Source organism: Triticum aestivum, chromosome 3B, assembly GCF_018294505.1.
Source record: "Triticum aestivum cultivar Chinese Spring chromosome 3B, IWGSC CS RefSeq v2.1, whole genome shotgun sequence".
Taxonomy (NCBI): domain Eukaryota; kingdom Viridiplantae; phylum Streptophyta; class Magnoliopsida; order Poales; family Poaceae; genus Triticum; species Triticum aestivum.
The window spans coordinates 535,667,552-535,684,851 of record NC_057801.1 but is presented as its reverse complement, the minus strand read 5'-3'; the positions used below and the strand labels follow the sequence as shown (position 1 = coordinate 535,684,851).

Genomic DNA, 17,300 nt, shown 5'->3' with positions numbered 1-17,300 from the left:
CGGAGCTGACCTTGTTTCCGATCCTGCGAGGCGAAGGAGGCGAGGAGTTCGAACACCACCGGCTTGCCTCCGGTGAGCTATTGCTGGGTCTAGGAGCAACGGGGAGGAGAAGATAGTGGCAGCATCACCATGGACTAGATCACTACTAGCTTGCATCTGGATGTAGGAATGTGCTGAGCGGGCGGGACACCGGCGGCCACCAGGGACGAGGAGACCATGGCGGCGGCTGCCCGGTCGCTGACGACGATGTGCAGCGCGATGATGTGGTGGCCTGGGGACGGAGCCAAGCGACCTAGATGCCGAAGTAGGAGGGGAGGAGGCAAGGAGTAAGTGCCATGGGAGTAACCATCGTCCACCGTGGAAGCACCGGATCTGCCTATCTGGGCAGCCACCGCCGTCGACGAGAGATTGGGGAACAGGCTGGGGAGCGAGCTACACGGAGAGTCGTTTTGAAGGAGAGGGACCCGAAGCAACTTAGTTGAGAGTAAACGGACATATTTGCACAGAATTGTGTAGTTATGAGTACAGATCCATCCTCTCGGATCTGTAGCGTACATGTCTGATCCAACGGCCCAGTATCTTTTTTCTATTCTTTTACTGTAAGCTCTGTTTCTATACTAGTCGCCCCCTGATGATCATGGCCTAATTGTTGTTGATGTTACTTCATTGTTGCATCATGTTCTGGACGCTACAGCCGCTGAAGTGCTAGCCCTACCGAGGGAGTTGGAGCTATTGAAAAAACTTGATTGTCCGTCAGTGCATGTTGAGTCAGATTCCATGGAACTAGTTCAGGCATGCAATGTCCAAATCCGGGGCCTGTATACGATGAATTTGGTTGAATGCTTCCTAATCACTCACATAGTTAGTTCCATCTCCTTCCAGCATTGTTTGAGGCAGGCAACCCATATGGCCCACAATCTAGCAAGGCATACTTTTTAGTTTAGGACAACACTAACACTCACACGTGTGGTGTGAGTCAAACCCGCCCACACGCCCTATAGCACACATATTGTGCCTCGTCACTGCATGCATGCATGCGAGAATCTTTTTGAATTTTTAGTTTTCAAAATATTTTGTCTTTTAAATGAAAAATCTGATGAAAGATTCGTTTTTACCATTAAATCCCTCGGGACGAGATCTTCAGAACTAGATCTCATATCAATATATTTTGATGATTTTTTTTGGTTAAAAGTTGTCATGTCTATTGCACATGAATTGCCATAATATTTACACTGAAGTTGCCATAATATGTTTCGGCTATTTGCTTCTACATTAAAAGTAATTTTTGACATATTATAAAATGGGAAATTAAGAAACTAGACTTGCCATGAACCATAAACTAAAATTGTCATTATACATGCACTTAAAATTGCCATGGTTCATACAAAAAATAATTTTCATGATCAAAGTACTGGAATTGGCATCATCAAAAAACTAAAATTGTCATGCTCTACAAACTAAAATTGTCACGTGGCAACTTTAGTTTAAGCACTATGACAACTACAGTGTAAACATCATGACAACTTTTGGGTAATTTTTTTCCATCAAAACATATCAACAATGGGTCTAGTTTTGAAGATCTCGTCGAGACGGATTTAATGGTGAAAACAGATTTTTAATTCAATTTTTAATTAGGAGATAAAACATTTTTAAGCCAAAAACCAAAAAAATTCCTGCTGATGTCATTTGTTCATACGTGACAAAATGAGTGGTGATGAAGGCGTGTGGGCGAAATACAAGATGCCACATGTGTGGATGTTAGTCTTTTTGTTAGTCTAAGGGTTCCCAGGGAGGCGGGTTCTCCAAGTTTTATATTACACTAGATCACTGATGGCGTGCGTTGGCGCACCCGTCTATTTGAACAATAAATATATGAATTCATGAAATATATAAGTTTGCACAAACAGAAACGTCTATTAGTCAGTAATGGAGAGAAATATCATATGTACACATGGGCTTTGGTATAAGTGTGCACTTGGTAAATATAGCTAATCTGTATCTTCAAGACCGATAATAAGCAACAACACAAATATGAAATAAACATATACCAGTATACATATATAGTGCACCAACGAAATCTTCATTGTTTGTGAATCTTAAATTTGGTTAGTTGCTTTCGAGTGCTCAAAGTCTCTCATAGTTCACTGGCTGCAGCAACCAGATTATGCCAACAAAAATGACATAATTAGATATCCTTGTGGCCGCTGGCAACATCCACGCCTTTGGTTGGCTGCACCACAACTTCCCCATAAATTACAATTTTTGCAGCCTAAAAAATGAGATATGAGGATATGAACACTTCTATTTAAATAAAACTTGGAAAATTTTAACTGAACTAAATTTATAAGTATGTATCATAATATTTTACGTTTTTAACAGATATTAAATAATAAAAACATATACATATCCACTTACACACAAGAATTAGAGAGATTCAGAACAGGGCAAGAAACACATCCGTCTAGTTGAATAAAATAGTACGGGAATGAGCATCAAGCTAAGAGAAGCATGGGAATGCATAATCCTAATTGTGAAATACTGACAAGATAACCAATTGCCAACAGCGACCAAGGCCGAGCTGGCGATCAGGAAATTAGGAAGCATGTTATCTTCTTCCAGCGTGCTGGTGGTTAGTATGTACTCTCTCCGTCCGGAAATACTTGTCATCAAAATGAATAAAATGGGATGTATCTAGATGTATTTTAGTTCTAGATACATTCCTTTTTATCCATTTTGATGACAAGTATTTTCGGACGGAGGGAGTATGAATCGAGACATGTAATAGGTAGTTTTGATTAGTAGATGTATTTCACTATACCATCGGTTCTGTTGGTCCTGGAGTCGCCTTACAAAATTTCTTACTGAAAATCCAAAGCCTGCATCTTACCTTATGTGAAATCGATTGTGTTGTTGGTGTTCCTTCACAAGGTTGATCCACGTGATTTGCATCTCATGAGTATATTTAGGAGTTTTGGATTTCCATCCCTTGGTCTTGTCAGAAAATTAACATGAATGTGATGGAATATGAAAATGGGTTTGTCAGCATCGGTGCAGTACACAGGGCCATGGGCCAGACACATTATGGTTGACACAAATAACATGAAGATCATACGGTTCCTGTACGTGGGCAGAGCAATCAGTGAATGTAACATGTTTAGAAGTAAATCAAAGAACTAAAGATACAAATCTCAAGATTAACGTACACTTTCTCCAAAGCATGAGAGGAGCGCTGCTATGACTTTCTTAGAAATTCTTGTATGCTGGTCCATCCAAGTAGTTTCATATCGAGTACAACTGGAGAGTTTGGGCATGGGAAATTAGACGGAGAACACATCAGTATATATATGTAGAAACAATTGATAATTGGAACCCGTGCATCACCTTCTAACCCAGCAGAACCAGCCTGAAATCTGTCAACGTGTGAAACCTGCGTTATTTAAAACAAAGAACAGTATCACTAAAAACAGAGGAAGAATTAGGTGAAGAGGAGATGCAGCAAACAAGGAGAATTGAAACGGCTAGAGACTTAAGCATCATCCATCCATCGCTATGTGCTGGAGAATGGTTTGCCAATGTGAGCAGTGTGGGAAAGGAGTAGCGGCAAGGTTGGTATTATATGGGCTCGCATGAATTGAATGGAAAACCTGAATTGCCATTGTAACTGACCTGCCCGAAGCATCGACTGGCATTAATCGTGGCTTCTTTTCCGCATTTTTCACTTTCTAAATAACCTGCTACATATGGCAGGAAAAGTAGGTGGTACTTTTGATTATTTCAAACAATCATAGAGAGAAATCATATCATACAATAGAAGGTATGTACTGGCGTACTACAATGAACAGATTGTGAGATGAGGCATAATTAAAGGAGGCATAAGAGGAAACTGGTACTAACCTCTCCGTTAGCCATTAGATCAGCTGTAAGAACCAAAGAAACCAACCAGAATGTAGCGAAAATTCCTACTTGGAGAGAAGCTGTAATCATTTAAAATTATGAAGACAACAACTGAGAATTGGAACCAGCACATCACCTTGAAACCAAACAGAGTTGGAACCTGAGCATCACCCATCACTTTTGTACTGGAGATTGGTTTGCGAAAATGAGCCCAATAGGGGCAAGGTTGGGATTTTATAGGCTGGCATGAATATACGGAGACATGATTAACCTCTCAATTAATCAATTGGCATACATGATTAACCTCTCAATTAATCAATTGGCATGAATATGAATATATAGGCGATGAAATTTACCTCTCAATCAATCATCGTTCGCGATTGAACTTCATGGCTATTGGCCGCCACGCCCCATCTGGCTGTGCCGCTCGCATCCATGCCCCATCCGGCCGCGCCGCTCTCGTCCGTGCGACCGAACGGACCACGGACGCATTGTACGCCTCGTCCGTGCAAACCTAGCGCAGCCGCCGATGCAATCTGAGGCCAAGGTTAGGCAGCGCAATCGGAACAGAGGGTCGCGAACGTCCATTGTTTTAGGGTTCATCTCTTGCGTTTTACACTTGTGCGTTGCATTCGACAGGATGGTAGTACAGGCCTAGTAGGCCAGTAGGCCCAATTGAAAAAATCACAGGATGAAGGAAGCAAGAAGAATTGCTGCAGCAGTAGGCTAGGAGAAGCAAAGCAATATACCTCATGGTCAATTATGTGGCTCTCCTTTGGGCTACATGATAATTGCGATGTGACATTGACTGATGGTCACGATTGACACGTACGGGTTCTTTCGATCTCTGATCACCAGTTCCAATGAATGTGAGGATTTCTTTGAACACGACTCACTGCAGGGATAATTGACGATAACCCTAAATAGCAACATCAAATCAGAAATTAAGAATTAAGTAAGAAAAGAAAAACTTATCTTCACCCTTTGCGTCCCTAGAAAAGCGTGGCTGAGGTATACTCCTGGCACGGCTGAGTTCTTGCCTTACCGACCCAACACTGCCTTTCGCGCTGTTATAGCTACCACGAAAACGAAGAATCAAGCAGGGGGTGGAGGGTGGCTAGGGTTCTTCTACCGCGAACGAAAGAGAGAGGGGGGCGTGCGGAGATGGTGCTTACACGTGACAGTGGCGACATGACCCAAAGTCGCCGGCTCGCCGGCTCCACCACTGGCGCGGTTAAGGCTACCAAGGACCTGCGAGAGAGAGGGGAAAGGGTTGATGCGAGCGAGCTATCAAGGGAGAAAGCGAGATGAGGCGTCGTACATGTGGCAGTGGCGACATCACCCGCCGCCGCACAGATAGGGTGCACCGTCGCCATGAGATCCATGACTGATCGATCCATCTGCTCCTCGTTCTCTTGCAGCAACCGTCTGCATCGGCCTCTCAACTCTCACGCAGCGTCAGATCCCCTTCTTTCTCTTGCAGACGCATCGCCGGATCCCCTTCTACTTTCTCTGGCAGACGCAGCGACAAAGTAGTTTCTACATATTGTTTTAGGATGGCAGTATAGGCCCAGTAGGCCAGTAGGCCCAACTGAACGTAAGACTCCAAAATGCCACCAGAGCAGCGGCCCGAAAAAGGCTAGCGCAGCCTGACGCGGGAGTTAGCCGGCACACGAGATTAGGTGGGACTAACAACGAATCGGATGGCCAAAAATGATTAAAAGTGACGATCCAACGATAAGTAATGTTGATGGCCTGAAAGGGCTTGGAGGGTGCTCAGCTTTAATATATCTAAATGATGCTTTGCATGATGTAAGTCTATTTAAACCTCAATTAATTGCATCATATTCCTGTCAACAAATAATATTTATTTAAGGGGAAAAAGTGGATTCCAATTTTAACCCCCTACTTAGGCATTTTTTACGCTAATTACCTCATTTAACATATTTTCATACAGGTCACCCGTTTAGCGATTTCCCCAATTTATTACCCTTTTAATGTATTTTAGGTCGCACATGGCTCCTCTATTCATTCTTTTGCTGGAAAAGTGTGGTTGGAGTTATTTCCAAAATGATGCAACCTAGAAGCAAATGTGGTGAATAAGAATAAGGTGAAATCAACGAATAAAGAGTTGCATGACATCAAGAAGAAACTCCTCAAGGCGGGGCGGTGTGTATGTACACCTGATGACCGTTATAAAATAATAGCATATGACTAAGCCATTGAACTCTGCACTTAGTGAGAGAAAAATTGCAGCGTAGCACACCACGTGTCCCTAACAACCTAGACCTACCTGATAGATTGCTAAATGGGGTAAAAATTAACAAACCTTTCTCTAAATGAGGTAAAAACTCAACCCCCCCCCCCCCTCCAAATGAGGTAATCTGGATGAAAAACTGTTGAATGGAGTTATTTGCATCAGAAATGTTCAAGTAGAGGGTAAAAACAGGAATTCATTCGAGAAAAAACAAACAGAAGCAGAAGGATAGCATTTGGCCCATACAGAAAATGTGAGCCCACAAAGGGGCAGTCGGTCGCAAACCACTTCTCGTTCGGCTTTTCCTCACATTAAGGCTATAACTGGCCAAATGGGCCGGTTTTTTTGGGCCGGCCCGTGAGCACGCCGGCATGGCCCGCCTTGGGCCAGGCACGGCACGGGCTAAACGGGCCGGGCCAGGCACGCGGCACGCCTTGGGCCGTGCCTGGGCCTGGAGGCTAGGCACGCGGGCCGGCACGGCACGACCCGATTAAGTTTTTTTTTATTTTTTTATATATCTATATATAGCCCAATATGTAAAAATAGGCTAAAAATGCTCAGTGTGTCAAATAATAGGCTGAAAATATGCGGCCCACCGTGCTAAATGGGCCAACGTGCTGGCCCGTTTACTAATTGAGCCGTGCCTGGGCCTAGGGGCGCAGCACGCAGGCCGGCACGGCACGGCCCGTATAGTAATCGTGCCCTTGCGGGCCGTGCCGGGCCAGGCACGATTATAATGGGCCGGGTCGTGCCGGGCCGGGCCGGCCCGTTTGGCCAGGTATGGCCCGCTTTCCCCCACCCTCTCGGAGTATCGCGGCATCCGGGAAGCAATGCGATACGATGCCGGGGAGCGCCATCAGCGGAGGCGCGGCAAGGGCGGCCGCGGTCGCGTGGTGGCTGCAGCGCCACCAGCGACTGCCTCCGCCGGCGGACCTCCTGCCACGCAGCCTCCTTGACCGCGCGGTGGAGCTCGCCAGCAAGACCGCCGCCGCCGTCGCCCCAGATTTGGACCCGGACCTGCCCTGCTCACTCGGCTCGTCCTCCCTTCCTGACCTCTGCGACGGCTTGGTTGGTAATTAGTGGTACGGATCTGGCAGGAGGGTTGCGGATTCGTTGTGCGATTCCGGGATGTTCTCAGATTGGATAGCTACGCAAGACTACCCGAAATGTTGTTCTAAGTATGTCAATAACGGTCCCTGGTTATGCTTGATTTCATCCTTGTTTGAAATTCATGTCTATTCACGGAGTTAACTGAGGATCCTTGGAATACCTGATGTCTGCCTTTGTCTTTAACCCATGTCTTCCAGCTATGTATGATTTGTTTTGGTAAAAAAGAAAGCTGCTACCTAGAAATTCTCATGGTATTCTAGTACGTAAGTACTCCCTCCGTCCCATAATATAAGAGTGTAGTGTCAAAAACGCTCTTATATTATGGGACGGAGGGAGTAGCAATTTGATTTGGGCTATTAAAGTAAGAAATTAATAGGTCTATCAATGATAAATGGATTGTCTGAAATAATAGAGTTTGTGTTGCATATGGGCCAGGCTTGATCCTAGCTTAGAACACATCAAATATGTTCGCTGGACTGACGCTGCATTGTACTGAACATACTTACTTTACATATAGACTTCATTTTGCAGAAAATGGTGCAATCACTCAAAAATCTTGTAAAATGCTCATGCTCTTCTGTAGTGTTGGACTACCAACTGTCAGGGTTTCTTCCTACTGGTTTTCTCTATCAGCCTGTCTTGCAGATAAAAACGGTTCTGTCAATCTGGCTTGAAGCAGTTCTACCAGACCGGTTATGCCGTGTGATGAGTGTGGACTGTCAAGTTCAGTACTCGGCTTGTGGAGATATAGCTGGAGATCCATGGAGCAAGCTGCTACACATAAGTGAGGAGATGTAGGGCATTGATGGAAAAAAAGGTAAGACGTGCACTTTGCAATCACATTAGCTATACATTATTGCATTTTACATCAAATCCTGTCCTGCCTAGACCGTTTCTTACCAAGCACCGCTTGCTTGTCTGTCCGCGACACGACGAAGCTCACCAAGTAGGTGTAGCAGGGAGGTATCCTGGACCTCCATGCCACTGCTTGGAATGCCCCTTCAGATGTAACTCGCCCGGACAAAACATCCTGTGCCGTTATCCTGGGAACCTCACTGATCTGGGGAGAGGGCTCGTCATAAATATCTCGCATCACGAAGACATTGGTTGTCTTGGCCATTGTCCACATGTACACAGGCTGGTCCTTTCGTAGGAGATTGGTCGGGTGCTCTCCAAACATGCTGAGATGCTTGCTTGCGAAATCTCTCAAGCATCTCAGCACTCTGCGCCAAAATCGTGTGTCAAGATTGGTTCTCAGTAAGCTGGCAACGATGTTCGCTGCCACGAATGATCTGTTCATGTGGACGGCGATCTCCATGCCGAGGGCTGCCAGATTAGGATGCTCACCAGGGTTTGTGCTTCCGAATGCAACCGTCTTGAAGAAACACCAGTAAGCTTCTTGGGACAAAAATTTCAGCATAACAGACTCTGCCGTTCCTAATGATGCTATCTTCTCTGAACGGCTGGTGAGTATGATTTTACTGCCTGGCGTCATGTGGCTTGCTGCCGAGGTGTACAACCCCCTCCATGTTTCCTCGTCCATGTCCCCTGCTAGCTCAATCACAGCCAGTGAGTCTCCACGCGGGCTGGAAGCAAGGTTCTGATGCTTGATCACACCGCTACCTTTTAGAGTAGCCAAGTTTCCACCATTGAGATCATTCCCGCTGAAGAAGACGATCAATGAGAAGCGCCTGCGCACCCTCTCGTCGTGGCAGACATGCTCAACAAGTGTACTCTTTCCGACTCTCGCTGGACCAATTATCGGCAGCACACCCAGACTTCCATTCCTTGCAACCTCCCTACAAAGCAGAAAGCTCAAAATTGTCTCCTTCTCCATCTGCAGGCCAAACATAACCTGATCATGAGACAAATACGCGCTGTAAGGTTGCCGGGAGATTCGAGGATAGCTGGCCAAGAACATCACGAACTCCTGCATGTCACCAATCATTCTCTCAAGGCTGCTAAGCATCTTGTCGAGATTGCTGCAGCTCCCGGCATCAAGCACCAGGTCCCTGCTCGGGGCATCGCACACGGAGAAGAAGGTACGTCTGGAACTGGAAGGGCTGAATCTGGACAGGGCAAACGAACGGCGAGTGCTCGCCTCGCCATCGGCCTTGTCCCTGTGCGCTCGGTATCTGAAGGTGTCGAGCGTGTAGTAGCCTCTGTACATACCTCGTCTCAACATCTGGAGCTGCTGGAGCATCGCCTGGTTGGTGATGTGCCTCCCCTCAGCCTCCTCGACGGTGGCATCGATCCTTAGCAGCACTGCCCGTAGCCTCTGGAGCTTCTCCTCCTCTGCTCCCTTGGACTGCAGGTATCTCTGGGTTACCATGGACAGGGCTCTGCTGACAAGATCACCCACGATTGCAGAGAGAAGCGGCTCCATTTTGGAAGGCCCCTGCAATATTCCTGGTGGGATAGATCAATCCACCAAGAAGAGAATAGGGAAAGGCAAGTTGTGGTTCAGGTTTGAGGCATAGAAGTCCTCAGTTCCGCCCATGGACGGATGACCAATTGTAACTTTGACAACAAGGCCGCCGAAATTGACATAGCATGACCCAGCGAGTCAGTAACAACTAGTAAAGCGAGATGCTTTTTTTCAATCTCTATCTCTATCTCAAAAGAATGTAATGTTCCCATTTCACCTCTCTTTCTTCCGACCTTCCTTATATACGTCTCACTCTTTCATTCTCTTTGATTTATTCCTCCCATCTCTGATTTTTCTCCCATCCATTCTCTCTAAAATAGAATCAAATTATCTCATGTATTATTAACTTACGAAAATGAAAACATATTTTGTTTGGTAAGTCATTACCAAATAAGTGCTTAACAATAAAATGACAGGTAAATTATGACGATTGCATACAAAAACTTGACAAGATTTTAGCACATTATCTCTACTCCTAATGTCTGAATTTTTCTTTTTGAGCATCAGTACAGACACAAGCGCTCATATACGCGCGCATACACTCACCCCTATAAACGCACACACGCACACCCTACCCCTATGAGCACCTCTGAGAGACTGAGTCGGCATATCATCTTGAGACTTACGAAGCCACCGTAGGCGCCTCGTCGTCAACGGGAACGTCTCCTCCCACTGAAAGCGCATCGTCGGAAATCCTGAAATAAATCCAGGAATAATGCGAGCACTAGGATTTAAACCTTGATCATTTTTGTTTGGTTGCTAATTGTGCAGTGCAGCACAATGGGTCACCATCTCACTGATTTGGTGTGCTCAGTTAAGAGCACTCCTAATGTCTGAGTTGGTAGGATTGCGTCCATGTCTTTTTTTCGTCTGGTTTTTTTCTACCCCTCCCCCACCCTTTTTCTACGGGTTTATTTTTCTCTTCACTCTTTCCTTCAAAATCAACACTTTCCTAAGGTACAAAATATCACAGGTCTAACTTTCCTAACTTACCTAAAACAATCGATTATTCTCGTCAATGCAATTTGCTTTAAGAAATAAAATAATGAATTCTAAGGAAACAAATAACAGAATTTAAGGAAAATTTCAATTGACCACTTAACCGACATATATCTGAACCTTCATTCTCCAAATAAAAATCAAACAATAATTGAGAATTATGACTTACCTTTTCTGCGCGTGAACCCTCACTGCCAGACTGGCGGAGCGGTGCCATTATGGGCAAAAATATTTATATAAAAATGCATCTATCATTTTTATACCTGGACATCGTACGCGACCGCATCGAGCGCCCACACTGGCGTCCACGACCGCATCAGGCCACCGCATCGAGCGGAGTAAATTACACAGAAGTACCACAATTCGAGCATTGGAAGCAGATTGATACCAAAATTGGTAATTTTTACGTGTCAGTACCAACTTTGAGGCGAGACATTGCAAAAAAGGCTAAAACTGATGTTTATACGTATTTACGGGAAAACTGACCAGTTGGGCCCGCCTGTCAGGTGCTGACGTGGCATCTTTTTTACAGAAAAACCCCTTGCTTTATACTTAATCCCATAGATGCCCAATTATTTCGGGAAAAACTGCTCCTGTAAGAGCCTTTTTTTTCGTTAGTAATTTCCACCATCGATTTGGACTCATTTGAAAATTTGCATCGGTTTGAACGAACAAATAAAAGAAACGAAAATTAAATCCCGCCACAAGACTAGCTCTTTTTATACTAGCTCAGGAACGCTGGGCCGGCCACAAGACTTGAACACTAGACCTCACGAACCAATTCCGGGTGCGCCAACCACTACGCCATGGTAAGACATATGCTTATCATCTTCGTCGGCTTCCTTTTATTCTTTCTGCAGCTCGCGAACCTCAGACCCTTCCGCAAACTGTTTTTTTAATCTTTTTTTCTCTTTTTATGTAACGGTTTTGTTCACTTCTTTCTTTCCTTTTTTGCTAAATACGTGCACCTTTTGAAAAAAAATCAAAGATTTTTTTTTCAAAATGCACGAGTTTTTTAAAAATTTGGAAAAAAATCATTGGTTTTTTTAAAAGTTCATCAAATTTTAAGAAAGTTCATCGCATCTAAAAAATGTTCATCAAATTTGAGAAAAGTTCATTAAAACTGGAAAAGCTTCATCGAATCTGAGAAAAAGTTCATCGAATCTGAAAAAATCATCAATTTTGAAAAAAACATCAGATTTGAAAAAAATAGTTCAACGGATTTCAAAAAAAGTTCATCAAGTTTGAAGAAGTTCATCAGATATGAAAAAAAGTTCATCGGATTTTAAAAAAAAAGTTTGTCAAACTGATTGCATAATTTATTATTTTATACTGAACATTTTTAATGCATGATGAACTTTTCTTTAGAAACGGTGAACATTTTTCTTATAATATGAACGTTGAACATATTTTGAATGCAAATTGAATATTTTTGTAATATATGTTGAAATACTGAGCTCCTTAATAATACTAATATGTAATCGCAAAAAATATATGTATTAATATTCATGATTGAAAAAACAGTAAACCAGTGTGCAGCCTCGCTGGGCCAACCGCCGGCCCAACGTCTTTGGGCTAGTATAAAAGTGGTCTAGCCTGGAGTACGTCGCGAGCGCACTGCGCTGCTGAGCCACGGGTCGGCCGTTCGAGTCCTCCGCTGGATTCAATTTTGTTTTGTTTTATTTATTCGTTTAAACTGACGTAAATATTCAAACAAGTCCAAATCGGTGGTGAATATTACGCTCTTATAGGAGCAATTTTTTCCGAAATAATTAGGCATTTACGTGATTACGTACAAAGAAAGGGGGTTTTCTACAAAAAACATGCCACGTCGGCACCCGACAGGCTGGCCCAACCGGCCAGTTTCCCCGTCAATACGTATAAACAACAGTTTTAGCCTTTTTTGTAACGTCCTGCCCCAAAGTTGGTACTGACACGTAAAAATTATCAATCTTGGTACCAATCTGCTTCCAATGCCCCAATTGTGGTACTTCTGTGCAATTTACTCCATCGAGCGCCCACGGCCCCACGCTAGCACCGTAAATAAAAAACAAAACGAACGCCCACGCACACCAGTACGCACTCTGCACGCGGCCAACTCTACCCGACCAGACGCGAGCAAACCTAGCTCGGCGGCTGGCCAGGCGTGCGGGGCGACCGACGATGGGGGCACGGGGCAGCCGACGGCGGCGGCAGGCTAGAGGCTTGGAGGGCTGCGGCACAGCGGCTGCTAAGCGAGGGCAGCAGGTGGCGGCGGCAAGCTCCAGTGGGCGACGGCCACAGTCGGGGATTTTTCTGGTAATCCCCAGGGTCCTGTCAGGTACGAGGTGTCAACAGGCAGCCCATCTTCTTCAGTTATCGGACGGCCCTGGCGCAAGACGGTTCGGCGCATCAAACGGCTCGCGGATGCTCGCCTTACCCACCAACCGTTACCGTTTACTGTTCCGTTTCATTTGCCGTACTGTGTTGTTTCTTCCATTTGCCACCGCAGCTATAAAGCTAGCAGCTGGCCTCTGTAATGGCTATCGAATTATGCGGAGAATATCCCTATGATACAACCATACATCTTATATCAATACAAACCCTAGTTCTGCTCCTACTTTCCCCTTTCTCTCGCGTGAGATCTGAGATTACTCTGTTCGATCCGCCCCAAATCCCGTGCGGGGTGTGACAATTGGTATCATGAGTGTAGGTTATCCTTGGCAGTGCAGCAGATCGGAGCTGCGACGGTGATTCTCACCCTTCCCTCCCTTTTCTTCGGCGGCGACGATGTTGGTGGCGTTGGCGGCGGTGTAGGTGGCGCTGGTGGCGGTAGACCCATTCGTCGGCAGCGCGTCGAGCTTGACTGGTTGCTTGAGCAAATCGCTCATTCGGTAAAATCCCAGGTCGGCGGCGTGCGGTGCTGTTTGGTGGCGTTCGCGAGCGGCGGCGGCAGGGTGGAGTGTTCAGATCTGGTTCTCAGGCACGTCCTGAAGGTAAAATTCCCTTCTGAACCACTCCGCCAAGATGGGGCACGGCAAGGCTAGTCTCGATGAGTCCGACATCGCAGATCTACTGGCCATGAAGGGTGAATTTCTGCAGCACCGTGACGAAACTGCGGAGCTACGGGGCGAGGTCGATGACCTCCGCAAGGATGTGCACGGCATCGGTCTCAAGCAAGACACCTGGGCATGATATAGTGTTAGGTAGTGGTTGGATGGAAACCCATAGCCCTATAGCATTTCACTATAATCCCAGACAAATCACTGTAATGCAGGACCAACAAACACCAGTCACAATTAAAGCCTGTGATACTCTATCTGATGCTACCCTCATTGATGCAGCAGAAGTAAATAAACTAATGACTGTTGGAGCTCCTGGTTTTGTACTGAATCTTATCAGGGACACAACCATGAAAATACCCCCCAAACAGGAGATACCACCACCTGTTGAGGAGGTCCTGCAACAATTCCCTATAGTTTTTCAGGAACCAAAAGGACTGCCCCCAAAGAGAGCCCATGATCATAAAATTCCTCTCAAAGATCAATCAGTCCCACCCAATTCCAGGCCATACAGAGTTCCACACATGCAAAGGAATGAATTGGAAAGGCACGTGGATGCCATGCTCAGAGACAAAATCATTAGGGCCAGTGAAAGTCCTTACTCCTCTCCAGCCATATTGGTCATGAAAAAGGATGGAACCTGGAGACTGTGCATTGACTAAAGGAAACTCAACTCAGTTACCATCAAAAACAAATTTCCAATTCCAGTAATTGAAGATTTACTAGATGAGCTCCACGGAGCAACTTACTTCACCAAATTGCATCTCAGGTCTGGATATCATCAAGTGAGAATGGATGAAAATGACATACCAAAAACAGCTTTTAGGACTTACTTTGGACATTATGAATTCCTAGTAATGCCCTTTGGGCTAGCAAATGCACCAGGCACATTCCAGGCACTTATGAACAACATATTTGGACCATATCTAAGGAAGTTTGTTCTTGTTTTCTTTGATGATATTCTCATATTCAGTAAGTCCTTATCTGAACACATAGCCCACTTGCAAATTGTGCTTCAACTGCTTCAAGAACACCAACTCTTTTCAAAACTCTCCAAATGTGTTTTTGCTGTTCAGAAGGTAGAATATCTTGGCCATGTGATAACTGGTGAAGGGGTTTCCACAGACCCTGCCAAGGTAGTTGCTGTAGCTGATTGGCCAATACCCACTAATCCCACACAACTTAGAGGTTTTCTGGGACTGTGTGGTTATTACAGAAGGTTTGTGAAGAACTTTGGAATCATAGCCAGACCATTGCATGATATTCTCAAAAAGGACAACTTTCAATGGACCACAGCTCAAACACAGGCTTTCCAAACACTCAAACAAGCTTATGATCACAACCCCTGTTTTAGCTCTGCCCAATTTCTCTGAACCTTTTGTTCTAGAAACAGATGCATCAGGAGCAGGTATTGGTGCAGTTATGATGCAAAATGGCAGGCCCCTGGCTTATTACAGCTCAAGTTTATGTCCAAAGAATGTTGCTCTTTCAACTTATGAAAAAGAAGCCCTTGCTATCATTGCAGCCCTGAAGAGGTGGAGACACTATTTTTTGGGCAATGACCTGATCATTAGAACAGACCACCAGAGTCTGCAATTCATGACTGACCAAAAGATCTCTACTAGCATCCAACACAAGCTGATGTTGAAGTTGTTGGAACTGAACTTCACCTTGCAGTACAAGAAAGGGAAAGAAAATATTGCTGCTGATGCTCTTTCCAGAAAATACTTTGTCATGGCCATTTCATTAGCCACTCCCCAGTGGATATCTGCAGTGGAGAATTCTTACTGCAATGATGCTACTTGCAAATCATTGCTTGAAAAATTGCTCCTCTCCCCTAACCATGTTGTGGATCAAAACACCTTACACTCAGGTATCATCAGACACAAAGGCAAAATTTATGTGGGGGATTTGGACTTGAGGAAGAAACTTCTAACTGCATTGCATGCATCTGCTTTGGGGGGTCACTCAGGCATGAAAGCCACATATCAACGTCTCAAACAGATCTTTTACTGGCCTAGTCAGAAACAAGAAGTCGATAAATTTGTCTCTGAGTGTCCTGTTTGTCAGAAGAACAAAGGAGAGAACTGTCCATACCCTGGCTATCTAGACCCTTTACAACTACCTGATATGGTTTGGACTCACCTGAGCATGGACTTCATCGAAGGACTTCCCAAATCAAATGGCAAGGATGTGATATTTGTGGTGGTTGACAGGTTATCCAAATTCGCCCACTTCATCCCTTTATCCCACCCTTATACAGTACAAACAGTAGCTCAGACATTCATCGACAATGTCATTAAGCTACATGGTCCTCCTCTGGCAATTGTGTCTGACAGAGATGCCATCTTCACCAGCAAATTGTGGCAGGATATATTTAAGGGCATGGGTTGCGAGCTTCGTTACAGCACGACTTACCACCCGGAGTCTGACGGCCAGACAGAGCGAGTTAATTAGTGCATTGAGAATTACTTGAGATGCCTGACATCCACTCAACCAAGAAAATGGGCAACTCAACTATCCATGGCAGAATATTGGTACAATACTTCCTACCACTCCTCCCTCAAGAAGACACCGTTTGAAGCAGCCTATGGATTTCCCCCTCCCAACATTGGAGAGAACATTCTGCCTGACCAGCTGAATGGGGATGCGCAACAGTTCTTTCAGGACAGGGATGCCTTGCTACTGCACCTGAAGTCCAACTTAGCTGCAGCTCAGGCTCGAATGAAGAAATATGCTGATCGCAAACGAACCAAGAGGATTTTGGAAGTTGGGGACATGGTGTACCTAAAACTGCAACCTTGTCGCCTCAATGCCTTCGGTCTGCGCACACACATTAAGATCAGAGCAAGTACTATGGACCCTTCAGGATCATCAAGAAAGTGGGTCGTGTGGCGTATAAACTGCTCCTACCTGAAGCTACTAACATCCACCCAGTCTTCCATGTTAGCCAGTTAAAAAAGCATGTTGGACCTAAAGCTGTTCCGTGTGCTGATCTGCCCCTAGTCCGATCGGACGGAATGATTCAGACAGAAGCTGTCCTCGTTCTGGAAACCAGACAGGTACCACGCAACAATTTGCCCGCCGTTCAGTGGGCAAATCTTCCTCCTGATGAAGCTTCTTGGGAAGACGCGTCGTTTATGAAGAAAACTTTCCCTACGTTATTCAATAGCACCATCGACAAGTGGTTCCACCGATCAACTCCTTGAGGACAAGTTCGTTCTCGCCCGGGGGTATTGTCAGGTACAAGGTGTTAACAGGCAGCCCATCTTCTTCAGTTATCGGACGGCCCTGGCACAAGACGGTTCGGCGCATCGGACGGCTCGCGGATGCTCGCCTTACCCACCAACCGTTACCGTTTACTGTTCTGTTTCATTTGCCGCACTGTGCTGTTTCTTCCATTTGCCACCGCAGCTATAAAGCTAGCAGCTGGCCTCTGTAATGGCTATCGAATTATGCGGAGAATATCCCTATGATACAATCATACATCTTATATCAATACAAACCCTAGTTCTGCTCCTACTTCCCCCTTTCTCTCGCGTGAGATCTGAGATTACTCTGTTTGATCCGC

General features: G+C 45.2%; 2 protein-coding genes and 2 long non-coding RNA genes across 8 annotated transcripts in view; 1 reads left to right on the top strand and 3 right to left on the bottom strand.

The window, feature by feature from the left end:
- LOC123070762 (uncharacterized) overlaps positions 1-461 on the bottom strand; it is a 2,843-nt gene extending 2,382 nt beyond the window's left edge. The window contains exon 1 of the long non-coding RNA XR_006433919.1: positions 11-461. This is a non-coding gene — a long non-coding RNA (uncharacterized lncRNA). The remainder of the gene's footprint in view (positions 1-10) is intronic.
- Positions 462-1,898: 1,437 nt separating this feature from the next.
- On the bottom strand, positions 1,899-5,395 carry LOC123065661 (uncharacterized). 5 transcript variants are annotated; one of them, XR_006431104.1, is made up of 12 exons: positions 5,216-5,395; positions 5,070-5,145; positions 4,876-4,970; positions 4,644-4,789; positions 4,251-4,548; positions 4,031-4,135; positions 3,895-3,917; positions 3,667-3,731; positions 3,382-3,427; positions 3,204-3,294; positions 2,888-3,117; positions 1,922-2,269 (listed from the first exon to the last, which is right to left on the bottom strand). It is a non-coding gene; the product is annotated as an uncharacterized lncRNA (long non-coding RNA). The 5 variants fall into 5 exon arrangements; XR_006431103.1 differs by having other exon boundaries at positions 3,895-3,974; positions 4,055-4,135; XR_006431101.1 differs by having other exon boundaries at positions 3,895-4,135.
- A 1,541-nt stretch (positions 5,396-6,936) lies between these two features.
- On the top strand, positions 6,937-7,504 carry LOC123070759 (uncharacterized). The gene has a single exon (XM_044494075.1). It carries the CDS (start codon positions 6,992-6,994, stop codon positions 7,229-7,231), a length of 240 nt encoding a protein of 79 aa, XP_044350010.1. The 5' UTR covers positions 6,937-6,991; the 3' UTR covers positions 7,232-7,504.
- A 126-nt stretch (positions 7,505-7,630) lies between these two features.
- LOC123070758 (disease resistance protein RGA2) lies at positions 7,631-9,777 on the bottom strand. The gene has a single exon (XM_044494074.1). It carries the CDS (start codon positions 9,645-9,647, stop codon positions 8,130-8,132), a length of 1,518 nt encoding a protein of 505 aa, XP_044350009.1. The 5' UTR covers positions 9,648-9,777; the 3' UTR covers positions 7,631-8,129.
- Positions 9,778-17,300: the final 7,523 nt, after the last annotated feature.

Bases quoted from the DNA above. Each gene is read 5' to 3' on its own strand.
- LOC123070758 (XM_044494074.1), bottom strand. From the start codon at position 9,647: ATGGAGCCGCTTCTCTCTGCAATCGTGGGTGATCTTGTCAGCAGAGCC.
- LOC123070759 (XM_044494075.1), top strand. From the start codon at position 6,992: ATGCCGGGGAGCGCCATCAGCGGAGGCGCGGCAAGGGCGGCCGCGGTC.